Genomic DNA, 20027 nt, shown 5'->3' with positions numbered 1-20027 from the left:
GAAAAATAAAGTTCTAAACGACAATAGAAATTTTGAAATATTGAGAGACCGAGAAGCCATGATCTAAAAAGTAATGTGACCAAAGTGAATTGGGGGTGTGAAAGGATGCAATGGAAGAGAAACAAAATTGAAAGACTAAATTATAAAAAAAATTATTATGTGTTTAAGTGAAAAACTCTCTCACTTTAAATTTTGTTAATGTAGAACGAGATTTTCTCCAATTGCACTACTTTCCAATCACCAATATAACAATTAACAGAAAAATCATATAATAGACATGCTACCAAGAGGGAAGAAATTATAGATAAAGCATACCATCAAAATCAACAATCCCTTTTCTCTCTATCACTCTTTCTTTCTTTCTTTCTTGATCTTTTTTTTTTTTTTTTGCTAGAATATCTCTAATTGATATCGAGAGCAATGAAGTGTGTATTGTCATGTTAAACTCTGTTAATTGTATGCGTATAATGTCATATTAAAAATGATGAGTATATGAAATAAAATAAAACATGATTTAATTAAGTGCATATTTTATATCATGGTGCAACTTATTGAGCATGGAGAAAGTCATATATTTAATCGTGTTTCGGGCTATCAACTAATTAAAGCCTCTAACCCACCAAGTACTCCTCCTTAACATCCATGCGAAAATAAAAGGAAAGAGGAAAAACCAAATCATCCTCGCTTGTGAACGAAGGATAGTGATGCTTCCTTGCTGAATCATGAAACTCTACCATCATGTTCTCCACAGTAATAATGGACGAAATTATGGCTTTTAAACGCTAATCGAGAGAACATAAGACGAAGATGAAAGTGGCCTTCAAGCTTGACAAATTGCAAAGCAACCGGTTTAGAAAAGAATGGTGGCGGCGTGGGGATTGTGCCACTGGGCTTTGGAGCCAGCATTTCGCTGGTTTATTCATTGCTTAAAATAAATTTAAAAAACTACTTAGAAAAATTAATTCTGACAAGAAAGGAGAAGAAAGGGAAATGGCTGGAGTCAAGCTATGGGGGCGTTGATTCTGCCCTTATTATTGCCATAGAGCTTAACCGAAACTAGCTGGATGGAATTTTGTTGAGCAGTAATTTATGAAAGGTGAGAAAAAAGGGGAGGTTCTTTGGATAATGAGTAGCTGGCTAGATTACTTTCAAAGGCAAGCACTTCAGCTGGGCTACTTAATGACCTTTTTATGACTATATACATTACGTTTCCTTTACTCTCTTTCAATCATTGTATCAGTAAAGATGTCAAAATTATTTTTTTAATATGATATAAAATATATAATATAAACTTGAATCATAAAACTATAAATAAAATATTTTAATTAATTATATATTGATAATTTCAGTAAAGTAATAAATAATAATATAATATAATTAAAATAAAAATGAAATAAATAATACAAAAGTTCAAACACCTTAAAATATATAGTTCAAACAGAGATTCATATATAATTTAAATAACTTAAAAATAAAATATAATTATATCCATAAAATTTTATTAATTAAAAATTAATAAATTCAAAAAAATTACCAATCTAGACAAAAAAAAAAAATAGATGAGATTTTAAATATCAATGCAGTCTCACTCAACTCCTCCACAGGCCCACTCTTTTTAATATACTCTGACACAATGGCAATTTGTTTGGTTGTTGCTTATGCTTTAGCAAGGATGGCTTCAACTTTACTCGAGTATAATAGCTAGTATGAGTGGGGAAAAAAAGAAGAAAAAAGCATTGTTACTCTCTATCTGGCTACCCATTCTGACACTACGAACAGTACTAGCTATATGTAACGAGTATTGCAGCACTCATCAGTTGGTAGCGAGAAAGAAGGTGATCGCAGGAAAGGAAAGAGTGGAGGATGGGGTTGTGCTTCTAGTTTCTGTTTTGGTTGCTGCTCAGTCTCTAATGGTGGCTGAAATATTATTGTGTTGTGTGTGATGAGCTGGAGCTATTTGGGCTGGGTGATTTGCATGTGATTTTAATTTATTTTTTTTCAGGATTCTTTAATTGTGTTTTTGGCTTTTAAACTTTGAAAGATTTCCTTTTTAATTTCTGTTTTTATATTTGTAGATCTTGAACTTCAACCATGTATTCTAGATTTGTAGAGAAAGAGAGATTAATAGAAACAATGAAGGTGGAATTTAAAAAGATGCTTAACAATCTTGATTATTTAAATTTAAAGAAATCACCATCAAATTCTTAGAATCACATCCCCGTTGATTGAGCTTATCAAATTTGATCAAGTTTATTGATTTTCAAGTTTTTAGCTAGATTTTACTTTTTATATACATGTTAACATGTAAAACCATATAATTTTATAGATCAATTTGTGATTTTAATAACTTTAATCTTAGTCGTTAAAGAACAAGAAATACTAAACAAGTGCTTCAAATATTATTTGATGTTAGGTTTTTCAAAATTAAGAGATTTTTTTTATAAAAATAACTCCAAACAACTTTCTTTTTAAGAAATAATGAAAATTTAAAGTTTTTATTAAATCAAAACTTCGTAACAGACTTTTTTATTCAAGTTTAAAAATTAAAACAACAACTTAACTCAGTTTATAAAAATCATACCTCATTATAGAATTTATTCATGAAACTCATGATTGCTGGTTTGGGGAATTGGAAAAAGGTGAGAATTCTCTTTACTTGAAAAAAAAGTTATAAAATCTGATGCATGCCTAGGAAGATAAGTTATTTCAATGCATGAATTTACAGCCTATATATTATTTTATTTTTATGGTTGCACGATGCTCTTCAAATTTTTTGAATTTGTTTAAGTTTTAAATTTATTTTTTAATACATATTTTTAAAATCATTTTGATATTCTAATAAGAAAATATTATTTTAATATATTAAAAAAAAAACTTTAAAAAACAATCTCTATTCAATGCCAAAAACACTCTTAAACACATATACGTGCTCAAACAAAAATACTTTATGCGTGCCTTTACATATAAGTTAAGGAGTTAAAATTATGGAGAATTACACGAGAAAAAAAACCCATTTACTTGGACTGCCAAATAAGTTCAATCGTTAAGAAATGAGAAGGCTAAAATTCCACTCGTCATCAGGATACACGTGCTTTGAGTTAACTCAAGCCTGTCTTACAGATTCTTGTCATCATAAAAAGGACAAAACGGTAGTGCATGTACTGTTTTTATGGGGGAGTAACCCTAAAAATCAGAGGGAAACTATGACGTTCTTCTCTGTCCAGAGATGAGTTATTGAATTCATCTTACATATAACATTAAGTTTATATCTGGCCTAAACATAGTCTACTGACTGAACAAGCACATGGAAAAAATCACATAATTCAGAAGAGCATCCAGAATCCCTGCCTCGCGAGGATACTGGTATTATTCACAAAAATCTGCAGACCCTCGTAACCCATTAACTGGAGAGGACAAAATTATCCTAGTTTCATCCATTAAATGTCAAAGCAATTCACAGGAAACCATTACTGCATAAGCTTTTTGTAGTGGATATTGAATTAATAGTCAGACTAGGCGTGTTTAGTTATGCTGTCAGGCAAACTTAAAACAGATGCAAAAACTACACCACACAGCATCTGAGGGCCGTATTTGCCTTCTGAATCTGAAAGTGAGCTGTTGGGGGTTTTACCAGCTGAATGTGGTGTGTGCCTTGCATGTGGAATCAAACTTGACAGTGAACTGGTGCAGTGTGTACCAACTGAATGCTAAAAGCAATGAATTCATAATAAAGATTTCCAACCTTGAACTATTTCCAATCTGTCCTAGTGCGCAACCCTCGATCTCTTCCACTTATTAAAAAACCATTAAACCACAATCCATATTCATATTTTGAAGAATCCAACTCTTCCTAAACAAATTCCCGGTAATGAATTATGCATTCCAGACAGCCAAAAAGTCAAATCACATGATTGACATCATCTGTTTCTACAAGTTGTTAAATCAGGATCTAGGATTGAAATCAATTTCAGAAGCCCAACTTTCCAATTCAAAAAAGCTTCATTCCAGAAATCACAAAGAGAGACCTTTAGTCTTTCAGCTGACGAATGAAAATGCTAGCTACAGAATTTCAATAATAGTATAGCTCAATAACTACATACACAAGTATATAAATCTGATAGCAGGAATTTGTTTAAGTGCACCTTGGGTGCAAAGCTCACAGGTAAAGACGCAATCATGTGTTTATATTATTATTTTAATTTTAAACATGATATAGATTTAAGAAAAGAAAGTTTCACAAGTTGGAAATAAAAATTTCTTGGGCACGGAAGAAAGCATCCGCACAAATAGCTGATGAGGACAAAAACAGAAAACTCTTATCTAGTATTCTAGAATGATTACTTGATTAGTATACTTGATAAGGATGATGACTGCATCCTTTAGAGAAGTTCTGATGGACTTCTGATATATGGTAGAGGTAATTGTTGGAGCCTTGTTCTCATCATATTGAAAACTTATCTTATAGTTTTACATGATTTGTTCTTCATTGCCAGTTTCAGGAAAGCCTTCCAAAAAATGGCCCCAACCTGATTTCCACTCCTAGACATCCATTTCAGTCATCCTACTATGCAGAAACAGCATAAAAGCAGTTCTTTCCACACAATCAGATATTAAAAAAAAAACAACCTTGAAAAGGTATATCTCATTAATTTCTGCACATTTGACAATTTGAAGGGCATCCTAATACTTAAGATTGTTCGATAAAAACCACGCACTGTATAAATGAATTAAGGTGTTTAGATGCGCATGTGTGTCCATGTGTGCGCACATGTGCTTTTGTTTGTGTATGTGCATGTGTTTCATTGCATAGGACAATTTTTTCTATAATTGAGAGCAAGACATGCTTCAGATGCAAAACAACCTTCATAAGGGCAATATCGAAGGAGAAGCTGCAAGTTCAGCTTAAGGATATGCCTCACAGAAAACTCGAAAATATGCCTAGTAACTCATCAAGCACAAGTACCCAATAAGATTTTTTCAAGAGAATCTATTTTTGGTTATTCATTGAAAACTTATCAAATGCTGCTTTCCATTAACCTATCAAATCACTGAAGGATGCATGTCAAGCAAAACCTGAAAGCGACTTCATTAAGAGCCATCACATCGAAGAAAATTTCAAAGATTCACACTTCCATGACTTTGCCTATTGACTGTAGTTGAATGTTAAAAAGATCTATGTTGCTTTAGTGTGTTCAAATCTGACAGAGTGTTGCATATACCTAACACATCCCTTCATTGAAGTAGAAAGAGGAGCTCATAGGGCAAAAGGAAGCACTACTTGGAGATCAATGAGATGACAGCAACAAAATGAATGCAACACAAGACACAGATGGACAGGTTCTATTGGAATTTTCAAAGCAGAACTAAAACCTACACGGCTGGTTATTTCTTGATTGAGCATTACAAACTCTCTCCATTCAAGTGATACCAATGTCATCAATAATTTGCTCAGTGCCATGATAAAATTGAAAAGCAACACCTGAAATTGCCCTATTGTCATTGTCTCAGTACACAGGCCAATCACTATTTTTTTTTCGATCAGGTGCACCAGAATACAATAGTGTTACTAGCTTAATTAAACTCGATGCTCTACCTAGAATCCTTTCACACATGTGCTTTATGAATAGTAAACAAAAGGCACAATTTATTTGGACAATAGTACACAGATAAATCTCATATAAAACAAAATGATATTAAGACCATGAACTTCAAAAAATAAGTGACCAAGAACAGCTAAAAGAAACAGGGATAAAATATCAAAATTCACTATCCATTACTAAAATGATTAGCTAATAACAAGTAACAGCAAAGTTTTCACAAATCTCAATCTAAAGTACAAGCTCAATATCAAAGAATGGTACAAGCAAAGGAAAACAACAAAACACATGGAACTAAAAGAAGAGAAAAACAAACACAACAATCTGTAAGCAAGCAGCCATAATGTCAATGATCAATTGCACATGTAAACCCCACTTTCGTATCTGTGACTAACCTCATAAAAGTCTGTCTTACCCTCTGAAGCAGGCCGTAGACAAATGCCAGATAAAGAAGTCTTTCCTTGCATCGAAAACTTAGCATAACCAAAAACCTCAATCTCTTCATCAACCTCTCCGTCATTAGAATCAACAGGCATTCTTGCCTTCAATCGACCAGGAGAACCCTTGAGTGGAATCTCTGGCACATGCCATTTCAACTCTCTCTCAGGCCTATTTAACACAGCTTTAGGAGAAACCTTCAATAATGTAGGGTCTACTGGTAATTTCAAAATAAATGTCACATCAGTGAGTGGTGCTGGAAGATCTGGATTTGAAACATACTGGATCATCAAGGATAGTAAAGTTCCACTATGGCGCTGTGTAAGACGAACCCTTAATGGCAATGGAGTTAACCTAGGCAGCAAACTATACTTCAATATAGGTATAGGCTCATCAGAGGGTGCAGTCCTCACATGAAACATCCCATTACCTAGGCTACTAACCTTTGAACCCTGCATAACAAATCTCTTGACAGCACTTGTATTATCAACTCGAAATGAAAACTCAGTTTCTTTATCAGCAGCAGTTTTAGGGGGCAATGTTCTCAAATAAACCAGGCCCATTAATCCAACTCTTGCAAGCAACGATTCCCTAAACTCTGCACTAATTTCCTCTACAATATACATCTCAGGACCCTTCATTTCAGTTTTCTGAACCAAAAGATTCTCAAGAGGAGTACCTGTAGCTCCACTCGCAGCCTTTGCTGCTGCTGCTGCTGCTGCTGCATCGCCATTATCACCAGTTTGCAACAATTCAAGTCCACCGAGACCTTGTTGTTTGGGGATTTTCTTCGGCCCCACAAACTCTGAAGCATCCAATCCACCTCCCCATGCATCTCCGAAACCTTCAAATGTTTCTCCCAAAGAAGCCTGTTCATTACTAAACTCAATCCCACCATAGTCCCCTTCAAATCCCTCCACGCTTATATGTGTTGCTTGCGTCGCCTCTGCAGGGGGCAATGTAGTAACCTCCAACCCTGCCAATGCAAGAGTCAAATCCTTAGACTGAGTCTTATCCTTTTTAAATTCACCAGCCAACTCCTCTGGCTTATTTACTGCCTCACTCGCAGCAAACGGATCTTTAGGCCCCTCAGGTTCCTCCAGTTTTTCCAATTTTTGATCCTGCTCACTTACAACAGGTGCAAGACTCGTTGCCACCTCATCTCCAGCGGCAATCGTCTCCGGAGGCAACTCAAAACTTGCATTCGAAAATGCCTCAATGCTAGCCTGCTGCTCAGATGCCTGAACTTCCAGATTAGACCAACTATCTGCTCCGCGTATTTTGTTCTCCGTATCCAAAGCAGAATGCACCATTTTTGCAATGCCATCTCCATGCATTGAAGTTAACATAGCTGCAAGTCTGATATTGCTCACACCTCGTAGTACAATATCCAATGCCATATAGATCTCTGCGTATTTCCGGCTGAGCTTCTCTGGAGTCACATCTACGCCACGACAAGCAGTTACAATGACACTAACAGCTTGATTAACAATGTTGATGCACTCAAACACATTAACTGAGTTGTCGCCATCTGCAATTGTGACACCTAGAATGTAGATTCCATTGACTAGACGGTAGACTACACGGTAACGGCTCTCAACACCGACAATCAGCTGGCCGCTGGAGGCGGCGAGGGGATCGTCACCGAGAGAGGCAATGGAGTCGACAGAGGCTGCAGAGAGGGAGTAATCGTCGGAAGAAAGGTTGCTAGGGTTGGTGGTGGCGGTTGGTTGGTGTTTGGTGGCGGCGAAGGCTAGGCGTGTTTGGCGGAAGGCGGAGGTGGCGATGAGTGCGCGAGCGGGTGGGAACCACTCACGGGTTTGGAGGAGGATATCGGATCCATTTGAGGGTTGCAAAGAAAGGGCTAAACAGGACATGGTAGTTTTTATAAAACAAAAATTGATTTAGATCTGTTTGTTATGAGCTACCCTGGTTTGATTGGTTTACAATGGAAGATAAATTGGGAGCAATTTTTTATCCTTTACATCAAAACTACAAGAAAACAAAGTTTTTCCGCATATATTTTTTGCTATTAGATCTTGGGAAATCCCTGAGAAGGAGAGCCCTTACCTTGAAGAACAAAGGACAAATGATTGACTGGTAGCGGTTGTTGGACAAAGGAAATGGCGATCGGTGAGAGGAAGAGAGATGCGAGGAGGAGATTAGGAGGAGTTAGGACTCAGAGTGACGAAGATGTCTTATGGGCCTGCCCGGTTTGAGTAAGTAACTATTTAAGCCCAACTACGGACCTTTCAGGTAAAGCCTAGAGGCACATTACTACACTTGAAACTGATTTTGCTTCTAGCATTTTCAAGTCCAAGATTCTTGATTTACGAATATCATCACAATTTATTTGAAAGATTTAAGGGAATTAAACAACTACTCCAAATTCATTCTTTGACATTAAGCATTGACCGAGGTACTAGATCAGATTTAGACATTATCATCTGCTTGGTTGCTAGGAAAATTAAGAACAAAATAAAAAACTGGTTGTATTTTCTCATCATCCAAACAAAATTCCACTTAAGTAATTGAATGCATGCATAGCAATGAATCCAAGGCCCGTTTGTTTCATGTTTCATGGAAAGTGTTATAAACATTTTTATATTTATTTACTATTAGTTTTAGTGTACTTTTCAGAATTTGGTATTGTTTTTAAAAAGTTATTTTTTTATTTTAAATAGAAAATATTTTTTAAAAGTTGTAAAAAATTCAAAAAATATTATTGTTTGTTGATGATATTAAATTTAATATTTTCCAATCTATGATAGTACAATGGAAAATAAGTTGCAAAAAAATTTCCAGTATTTAATTATGTCATCAAAAATAAGTTGAAAAATAACTTATTAATATTTTATTTTTTTTCAAGTTTATTAAAATAATAAAAAATAAATCTTATAAATTAAAAGGTTGAATAAGAATAAAATTGAAAAAAATATAATTTCATAAATTATTTTAAATAAAATAAATAATAAAAATCAAATTTAACAAATTAAAAAAATTAAAGATGAAAAAATTAAAATAATAATAATAATTATCATTTCATGAGTTATTTTAAATAAAATAAATAATAATCAAACAAATGAGGATCAAATTTAATAAATAAAAAATTTCAATTAAAAAATCATAAAAAAAAATAAATAATAATTATAAAAGTAAAGACTAAAATTAATATAAAAATTAAATTATAAGAGATTAAATTAAAAAAAATATTCCAAATATATATATATATATATATATATAACAATCAAAAGTTTAAGAATTAAATTTGATATAATTAATAAATAATATGATATTTTTAAATTTTTTATAATTTTCAAAAAATATTTCGTACCTAAAACAAAAAAAAATATTTTACTAAAAACCAAAATAAAGTTTTTAACTAAAAAATATTTTCTATTAATCAACGTTTATAATAACAAATAAATACATAAAAATTTAAATAATAATTTTAAAAAAAATATTTTTCATTAAACAAATAAAGTTTTAGTTAAAAAAATTTATCTATCATATATTATTCTTATTATTTTAATTGTATTTATTTTACTTAAAATAATTTCTAAATTATATCTTTTTAATTTTATTATTTTTCAAATTTTTTTATGATATTTGAATTTTTATTATTTTAATTATCATTTATTTTATTTAAAATAATTTATACCCTTTTATTTTATTTAAAATAATACCCTTCAAGCATGCTCACGACAGACAATTCTGAGGAACAATCTCAAATCAATCATTGGTATCCTACAGTCTTAGCATTCCCATTTAGAAGGCAAAGACTGTCCATGCCCCTTTGCCCCTTGAGGATCTCAAGTTCATAACTCTCAACAAAGTGTCCAATAAATTAAAAACGGCAACAGCACTCAAACAAACTACACAAGATTACTCTTTTTAAGCATTTCTTCGTTACACTAACGAGCTGCGTCATAAAAGTATATGATATCAAAGAGTTCAACCCAGTTCTGGTTCAACTAATGGTAATACATCCAAACAGAAACAGTAGCGCTCTCGGACTCCTAATTTGTCACACCTAAGATCCTGGAATTGTAGGTGAAATATATATGCAACGCCACCGCAAAACCCAGTATGCAAACAGAATCCAACTTGGGAGATCGAATCAGAAATTAAAACGGGTCAAAACAGGACACGGAATGCAAAGGAAAGGGAGCATTTCATTTAGATCAAGCATCAAGAGAGAGACACTTGCAGCTTTGAAAATACAAGAATTAGACATCTACCACCAGTTATAGTAAAGCTAAAGCCTAACGAGAGCAAACAAAACACCCTAAATCGACCACTAGCCCAGAAAATCCCCAAATTCCTTCAACCACCAAAACCATAAAGAGTACGGCCCTGCCTCTTCAAAGCATACACGACATCCATAGCAGTCACTGTCTTGCGGCGTGCGTGCTCTGTGTAGGTTACAGCATCACGAATCACATTCTCCAGGAAGATCTTGAGCACGCCTCTGGTCTCCTCGTAGATAAGACCACTGATACGCTTGACACCACCACGCCTTGCTAGACGACGGATCGCAGGCTTGGTGATACCCTGGATGTTATCACGAAGAACCTTACGATGCCTCTTGGCTCCGCCCTTTCCCAATCCCTTGCCTCCCTTTCCTCTCCCTGACATTTTCTTAGGAGATTTTGACTTTTGTTTTTCGATTTACTGTGATTTGATTTGATGAGGTAGAATTTGGAGAGTTAGTTTTATAGAAGGCAAGGCGGTGTGGTGGTCGTTGGATCAGATGGAGATCCGCGTGAGGATTGTGATTTAGGCTATTGACCATTGGATTGTGTATCCTTGAATCTGATTGGTGGAATTGGGTAGAGAGGGATCGTGGGTACTTTGGAAGTGGAAATTTTAAGGCGGGATGGTTTTCAGGCCCCTGAAAAGTGAAAACACGGAGCTTCTTTGCCGCGTTTGGTTAACCCAAAATTTTAAATGACATGTGGCCAAAGAAGCATGGAAACTATGAAGTACCAAGCTGATTTTTAATTTCTTTTTTATGAAATGGAAAATAAAAAAAAAATAAGGAGATGACGTGAGAATCTTGATGGTAAAAGAATATATTTTTAAAATAATATAATATTAAATTTCAAAATTATTATTTAAATTAAAGGGGCTTTTTAATTTGTTTTATAAAACCAAAAACTAATTTATAGCTCACTGGAACTCTTTTTAGCAAAAACATCACGACCCTGATCTTGCCTAGAGATAACACATATTAATACATTATTTTATTTTGACTTCCATATACTATCTTAGATGTGTTGAATATTATTATCAATAAGCCAAATTCACTCCAGAAAGTTAACCACGACAGCTTGTGAGACAACCTTTTTAAAAAAAAAATTAATTTAGTACAAATGATCTCAAGAAATGCTTAGAAATAACTAAGAATATGTTTTTAAATAGTTAAATTTAGAAATAAAAAAAATATTCACGTAACCACAATGCAACACTTGTCTAATACATTTACAATATTTAATTTAAAAAGTATTTAATTTTATAAAATATAAGGAAGAAAGAGGAGTTTTTTTTACTTTATCATTGGTTGATTTCCTTTCACTTGATTCCTATTTTATATCCATATATTTTTTAGGCTAAAGAATAGAAAACCTTTCTCGTATTACATAAGCCTAATTTTCATTTTATATGAAAAAAAAACAGAGAAAGAAAGAATTTTAAATATGTACAATTTGGCATATCTTTTGTTTATTTAAATGCCATATTTATTAAAATTTTAAAAAAAGATGTTGAATTTCACATGAACCCTCACTCACTGATTTCCTTGTGCCCCTCGTTTGGGTCTGGGGCGTGGTTAAGAAACTTGGCTTTATCTGGTGGATTAATTCAAGATTTGAATGGCTTGATATATTGACCAAGTTTTAAATTATAAGAAATTGAATTTGCAATTTATAAAGTCAAATTTGAGAGATTGGTCAAGTCAACTTGAAACTTGAAAGTTAATTGATTTTGTTTAATTTAGATGAGACTTGATTTTTTTATCATTCATATTTATATTTATATGAATTATTTTTTAATCTTTTAATATGAAATAATTATATATAATTTATTTTCATAAAATTGTTTCTTAGTATTTCAATGTAGATTGTTTTTTTTTTAATTTTTTAAGGTGAGATAACTATATTGACTATATCCATATGTATTGTTTTTTTAAATGCAATAACTATATATGGTTATATCTATACAAATTGTTTCTTCGTTTTTTCAGTGTAGTATAGTTATAATATCTACATCAACATGCATTATTTCTTAATTTTTTGAAGTGAGGTAATTATATTAAACTAAACTTTATATCTTTTATAGACTATATTTATATTTATATGGATTATTTTTAAATTTTTTAATATGGAATAATTATATATAGTCTATATCCACATATTATTTCTTAGTTTTTCAATGTTACATATCTATACTACACTTGTCAAGGTCAGATAACTATAATACACTTCATAATTATTATTTTTTTATAGCTTATATTAACATTCATTATTTCAAAATTCACATATATTGTTTTTTTAAATTTTCAATGTTGGATAACTATATATAGCTATATTCATAATAATTATTTCTTAACTTTTTAACATGAGTTTTTAAATTTTTAATGTTGGATAACTATATATAGCTACATCCATGATAATTATTTCTCAACTTTTTAATATGAAATAATTATATTGTACTTTATAATTTTTTTTTAAGATGTATTGTTTTAAAATTTTTTTATATAAAATATTAAAACTTTAAATATATATATTTTTATTTTTTAAAATTAACTTGATTTCATCTATCTGACCCAAAATCTATTACCTTGACCTCGTAAACCCCGTGTGAGTTTAACAACCAAGGGGTGCTAACTCCAATCTCCAAGTTTAATTATTGAAACCTCACACTCTCTGCAAAATCAATTCCCAAACCCCCGAACCCTAGCCACGAGAGACTGCGACTGAGACCGAGAAAGACGTCGTGATAAAGAAGAGCGTACTTGAAACACCTACTGACGCACGCGCTCACCAGACTAAACGCATTCCCGACACACGCGCTCTTGTTCTCGCTCTCCAGACCGGTCTAACAGATCTCCTCGTTGCCGTCACTGCTACCAAAGCATCACAGCTAAAAATGAAGTAAATAACAAACAAGGAGGGAAGTGGGATGTGATTTTAAACCCATTGTAACATTACAAATGTGTTTTATGCAATCTCATTTAAATAAGCATGAATTAAGCTATAATGGCCATGTGTGTGGTGCCATACTGGCAATAGAAATAGAGAAGGTTTTATCTTTAAATTCTCTAATGATTGAAACGAAATTGATAAGAACTATAACAGTATTGAAAGATTTGCTCCATATTCTTCTCATCTCTCTTTTTTTGTCCTCTTCTCAATACACACTGAGTGTGTAAATCTTTTTGTTTCTTTTCATTATCCCCCCTCCATCTTCCCTCCATTGTTATACCTTAAGACTTATAATTTTAACATGGTGCAAAGTGGTATTATAGCATAAAATTTTGGACCCTAGCAAAATACCATAAAAAACTAGGTCCCAAAATATAAAAAGGTTGAATGATTCTTTGGAAGTTGCTAATCAAAAAGTCAATGATATTTAAACTGAATGCTCAATCAGATGACCTTCTCAACTTAAAGTCATGATGCAAGATATAGCTTCTAAGTAAATTTTCATTAAACAAACTCTACAAATACTAGTAGGTGAGATAAGCTCCTCCTAGAATATCTATATTTTCCAAACTCATACATCACCCAACAACTAAGACTGGATTAGGGAAGGATTCCAATATTCTTTTAGATCACGCAAGCCCAGAAGAGATTTCCCTATCTATAAAACCCCGAGTAATATTATTGATATTAATAAAAGTCAAGATTATAAAAACTAAGGGAAATTGATAAATTAAATTATAAAAATGATGATATATTTGAGAATCTGAATTGAAATATTTTATTCAGTTTTTAAAATATATAAATAAATAAATATGAAAATGTGAATAAAATTTTTATAAACGTAAATTTTATGAAACTGAAAGTGTCAACGAGTAATATAGTGAAATTCAAAATAACTCAGGTAAGATTTAGTATAAACAGACATCAGGATTCTGGAAATTTTACCCAACAATCATAAAAGTTACTATTGATGGATATAAAAGGTATTTTTAAAAAAGTTAAGTAATTATACGTGTGCAAGTATATGTGTGTGTGGGAAGAAAAAATTGAGGGGCATGAAAGGTATTTTTAAAATTGATTGAACTTTATGAAATGAGGAATTAGGATTCATGATAAATTTTTAAAAAAAATTACAATTGATTGTAAAATTATATTAAGATTATTGAAGTGAGAAGAGAAAGTAAGAAATTATGGTAATTGAAGCAAATTTTTAGGTATTCTTGAAGAAGGGATTTTGGAAAAATAATAACAAGAAAAATAAAATTTAAGGATTTTGATAAGATAATGAGATTGTAAAGAAAAGAGATGATATTAATGTTAAAGAGTGAATAGATCATGCAATTTTTTTATGTCTCCTTTAATATAAATTTTGGTAAATATATATATAAAGAGAAAGAGAGAGAGAGATTTGAATGATGAAATGAATTGTGATACAATGTGGAAATTGAAAGAATAGGAAGGAAATTTATAAAAGAAAAAAGGAAATTTTAATAGTTCTCTATAAATTTTATTTTAACAAATAAAAGGATAATTGAAAGGATTTTATTTATTGAGTGTGTCAATATGAAAAGTAGAATAATGATGCGATATACTTATCAATTCAAGAGAGGCTGCTAGGCCGATACCACAGTAGGGAACTTCGGCATGAGCTCAATCGTCAGGTAATTGCACGGTGCCTAAATTGATTATTTGGTCAATATGTATTTTTATATGATTAATTTTGGTTGATAAATTAATAATTATTATATAGTTTACTTGAGAAAATAAAATATGCGATGTGATGAAATAATTCTTGAATTAATGGGATTAATGCCCTGGTGAATGAGTGTGATAAGAAATTAATTTTCTGGTTAATGAGATTATAATCCTAGTGAATGGGCAAATCGTTGAACTAATTCCTAAATTAATGGGATTAATGTCCTAGTGAATGGGCGTGATGAGGAAGCCTCTGGTTAATGGGATTAGTACCTTGATAAATGAGTAAATCATTGAACTAATTCCTGATTTAATGGAATTAGAGCCCTGACAAATAGGCAAGATGAAGAATTAATTTCCTGGCTAATGGGATTTATACTCTGATGAATGGGTGAAACATTAAACTAATTTTTGGATTGATGACAATAATGCTTGTTGAATGGACTGGTGAAAAATTAATCATCTATTAGTGAAAGTAATGTTGGGTTAATTGGGCGATATGAATAATTATATTTTTGTTGATGTTCAAAAAAAAAACTCATAGATTATTCTAAAATTTAATTGATATATATAATACTAGATGAGTAAGTTAAATTAATGATCTTTTGATAAAATTTTCAACAAAAAAGAAAGGAAGAAAGAAAGAAAGTAGAAAGAATTTTATAGATATCTATTTTTCATCTTCTAATCGAATTATTGTATTAAATTAATTTTCAGACATATCCTCCTATCGGACTGAACAATATATTAGTTTTCTTATATTTTATTGGGTATCTTTTTGTAATGAATGAATTTATCATTTTGTTATGTAATATAATATGTCAACAATTTATCGAAAGCTTTTTTGTGTAGTATAATCTTAATTATGAATTTCTTCTTTAATCATGTACTTATTTCGATTATAATTTCATTAGTGGTCCTTATTTGTAAATCTTTGAATTGTGTAATGTACTTCAGTTATAATTTGTAGAATAATTATTTAAATTGCATCCATGTAAATATAGAATATTGAATTGTTTAGACATGTGTGAATTTAATTATTGAGAAGTTGTGAATTAGAAGGTTACATCAAAGACTTTGAATATTGTGGAATAGAGCTCAAATCTTTAAGAGATAGGCCTTAGTGTTCTTCTTAGGGGGTTTAGAAATAGAGGTTAAGAATTTAGTGAATATGTTTGAGGCTAAATATCTCAAACAAGCCTAAAACCTAGCTAGGTTATATGACATTACACTTACCTCTAAAAACACAACCCCACATTACCCAAAACTTTAGACTTAGATGAGTCTCAACCTATAAACTGTAAAATTTACCTATCCTGCAAACACCAACAAAGCAAACTCTAATCACACCTTTAATACCTTTAGACCTTCTCATATGCTTTATTACCTACGCCTACAAGACCACTAATCAACAACACTAATATTTACCCCACCCACAAACCATCAAACCTATTAGAACTAAAGAAATGGATGATTTGAGAGCCAAAGGTTTATACTTTTGGTGTGATGAGAAATGTGTACCTAGATATAGGTGTAAAAACAAAAAGTTATATTCATTGTGTATAATAGAAGATGATGAGGAAAACTTAAAAGAAGAAGAGCCTATAAAGACAATGAATCTAGAAGTTCTTACTCCTCATTTATCACTACAAGTAATACAAGGTACTACATTGTGCCACACCATTAAAGTATGGGGAAAGATAGACAAATGTCATTTATTCATTTTGATTGACTCAGGTAGTACCCATAATTTCCTCAACTTTGACCTGGCTAACAAATTGAGATGTCCTCTAACCCCAATCAAGTCTATGGAATTAAATGCAGCTAATGGAGGTACCATGTTATGTGCGTAAAAACCTATAATAAAAGATGCAAGGTGTTCAATTCTAGGTTGATGTCTTTGTTATGAAATTATAAAACTATGATATGGTTTTAGGCATATAATTGTTGAAATTATTAAGAAATTTATTGTCCAACTATGAAGACAAATAGGTATCCTTTTGGTAGCAGGGCAAAGAAGTAACATTAAGGGATGACAATCCTAAACTAGCTCAATCCATCAGGCTAGAGGGGTTAATGGACTACTTACCAATGAAACCTCACTAACATAGGTTAGGCTCTACAGTTTAAGAATACTAGTGAATGTTAACCCGAAACTTCATACTCATAAGATGTACCATCCCTTCAAGGAAAAAGAGAATTCACCCTTGGAGGTTCTGCTGGAAGCCTATCAACACATTTTCAGTGATCCTATAGGGTTACCAACAATCAGGAGGCACGATCATAGGATGTCCTTAAAGGATGAAAGCCAAACTGTCAACTTGAGACCCTATAGATACTCAAAGTTACAGAAAGATATGTTGGAGACACTAGTGGCTGAAATGTTAGAGGCTGGAATTGTGCAACCTAACAATAGTCTTTTTGTTTCTCTAGTTGTGCTCATTAAAAAAAAAGGACCAGACATTGAGGTTTGTGTAGATTTTAGAGCTTTCAACAAATTGACTATGAAAGATAAGTACCATATTCCTATTATGATAAACTGTTAGAAAAACTATAAAGGGTAACTATCTTTTTTAAGATTGATTTAAGAGTAGACTACCATCAAATTCAAATGGTTTCAAAAGATATCTTTAAAACAATCTTTAGAATACATAATGGTCATTACAAATTTCTTTTTAGGCTCTTTGGACTCTTTAACGCACCTACCACTTTTCAAAGCTTAATGAATGACATTTTTAGAAATTACTTAAGGAAATTCTTTTTGGTTTTCTTTGATGATATACTAGTTTACAACAAGGACATGACTGAACATTTACATCATCTTAGAGTGATGTTTGAACTATTATGTGCTAATAAACTAATTGCAAAGAAAAGTAAGTGTTTTTGGTAACAATGAAATGGAATACTTAGGATATATGATCACTAAAGAAGGAGTATCAATAGACCCGTATAAGGTTAAAGTCATGTTGAATTGGCATATACTTACAAACATCAAACAACTTCAGGGTTTTTTAGGATTGATTGGTTATTATAGGAAGTTTGTCAAAAGATATGATGAAATTTGTAGACCCCTTACTTCGTTATTGAAGAAAGACTCATTTGGATGGACAAACACTACTACTATAACATTAAATCAGAATGTCAATTCACATCCTAACTTCTCATGGGTTAACGACACTCTTATTCAAAAAGCAAAAGTTATAGTGAGACAAGTTCCAAGCCTGCAAAATAAGCTCTTCAGTTTATATCATGACTCTGCAATGGGTGGGTATTGAGGAGCCACTGTTACCTTAAAAAAGTTGGGGCAAATGTTATATTGAAAGAAGCTACAGAGCTCGTACGATAGTATGTTCGAGAATGCTTAGTTTATCAATAAAACAAAGCTAAAAATGTAAAGTCCCTTGGAATATTACAACCCTTACCCATGCCCACAACTCCTTTTGTTGATATCAACATAGATTTTATTGAAAGACTACCTAAATTAGAGGGAAAGGAAGTAATCTTTTTGGTGGTAGATAGGTTTAGAAAATATGCATACCTCATGATCCTCTCCCATCCTTATTTAGCCATTACGATGGCTAAATCTTTTATGGAGGATGTTCATAAGCTACAAGGAATCCTATCCACGATTATAAGCAACATAGACAACATTTTTCTCAGTCAATTTTAAAAGGAATTATTCAAATAGCAAGGGTCAACTTATAGTATTCCACTACTTATTATCCCTAATTTAATTGCCAGACTGAGCTGGTCAACAAATGTATAGAGGGATATCTAAGGTGCATGATAAATACTATATTAACACTATGAAAAAAGTGGTTAAACTCATGGGAGTGGTGGTACAACATGAATTACCACACTTCTATAAGGAAAACACCTTATAAGATACTGTATGAAGTTGTGCCTCCAATTCACATTTCCTATACACCTAAAGACTTACTAGTGGAGGCTATTGATCAATACTTAACTCAAAGGGAAGGTATATTCAAGTTAATTAGAAGTAATCTACTATAGTCTCAAAACATAATGGCCTAGCAAGCAAATAGGGAAAGGAGCAAAAGAATGTTCCCTATAGGGGAATTAGTCTATGTGAAGCTACGACCTTATCGATAACAATCAGTTCACAAATGAGTTTCTCATAAATTATCAGCAAAATTATACAACCCTTACCTAGTTATTAAAAAAATTAGGATAGTTACTTGTGAATTACAATTACCTACCACCGCTGCAATTCATCTTATCTTTCAAGTGTCCTAACTAAAAAAATATATAGGAAATCATGTTATCCACTCTAATCTTCCCATTCCTTTGGATAGATCTCTTTTGCAACCATAAAAAATTATTTATAGAAGAATGGTTAAAGAGAAAATGCTGCAACAACCTAATTCTTGGTTTTATGAAAAAAAAACTTACCCTTGATAGAAAGACCTTGAAATATGCTGAGGAATTTTGCTTGAGGTTTCCCGAGTTTCATCTTAACAAGAGAGAAATTAGAGAAGAAAGAGAGTGATAATAATGATAATATAGGAGTGAAAGAGGGTAGGGGTTTGATGGATGAGGATGAGATTGAGCTGGTGAAGCAGTTAGGGATTCCAATAAGGTTTGATTCGACTCAAGGGAAGTCGGTGCTTAGTACAAATGTTAGTAGAGTTAAAGCTGTTATGAATCGACAGCTCAGGCAGTATATGAATCATAAAGGAGGGTTTAATCGGCCATTGCCCCTCGAGAGGAATCATTGATTTTTTTTTTCACAAGGTATGGGGCTTTAACTAATTTTCTGTTTGTTTAGGTTTTATTGATTTTCTATGATAAGGCTAGAATCGTGCCATACATGCTAGGCGAGGGAAAGGAAACTAGGACCTGGTCATGGGTTATGGTGGTTATTTACAATTATTAGTTTTATTATTTTAAGTTATTTCCTTATAAGTTGGGAATTCATGAGTGCTCATGACCACGTGTGAAGTGGAGCAATTCCATGATTATATAGTGGAGCATATTCCTATTTTTATGTTGAAATGGTGGATGTTGTAACTCTCTCGAACCTAAAACCTATAAAAGCTGATGGTATACGATTGAGATGAGGATATTATAA

At 32.2% G+C, this 20027-nt stretch overlaps 2 protein-coding genes across 2 annotated transcripts; both read right to left on the bottom strand.

Annotated features, from left to right (window-relative positions):
* Nucleotides 1–5749: 5749 nt before the first annotated feature.
* On the bottom strand, nucleotides 5750–8241 carry LOC105114622 (muniscin carboxy-terminal mu-like domain protein). Its single transcript, XM_011011218.1, has one exon. It carries the CDS (start codon nucleotides 7910–7912, stop codon nucleotides 5951–5953), a length of 1962 nt encoding a protein of 653 aa, XP_011009520.1. The 5' UTR covers nucleotides 7913–8241; the 3' UTR covers nucleotides 5750–5950.
* A 1946-nt stretch (nucleotides 8242–10187) lies between these two features.
* On the bottom strand, nucleotides 10188–10735 carry LOC105114621 (histone H4). The gene has a single exon (XM_011011217.1). It carries the CDS (start codon nucleotides 10671–10673, stop codon nucleotides 10362–10364), a length of 312 nt encoding a protein of 103 aa, XP_011009519.1. The 5' UTR covers nucleotides 10674–10735; the 3' UTR covers nucleotides 10188–10361.
* Nucleotides 10736–20027: the final 9292 nt, after the last annotated feature.

Source organism: Populus euphratica, unplaced genomic scaffold (genome assembly GCF_000495115.2).
Source record: "Populus euphratica unplaced genomic scaffold, PopEup_1.0 scaffold557.1, whole genome shotgun sequence".
NCBI lineage: Eukaryota > Viridiplantae > Streptophyta > Magnoliopsida > Malpighiales > Salicaceae > Populus > Populus euphratica.
Note: the sequence above shows the minus strand (reverse complement) of the source record. Positions and strands in the feature narration are given on the sequence as shown.

Bases quoted from the DNA above. Each gene is read 5' to 3' on its own strand.
- LOC105114622 (XM_011011218.1), bottom strand. From the start codon at position 7,912: ATGTCCTGTTTAGCCCTTTCTTTGCAACCCTCAAATGGATCCGATATC.
- LOC105114621 (XM_011011217.1), bottom strand. From the start codon at position 10,673: ATGTCAGGGAGAGGAAAGGGAGGCAAGGGATTGGGAAAGGGCGGAGCC.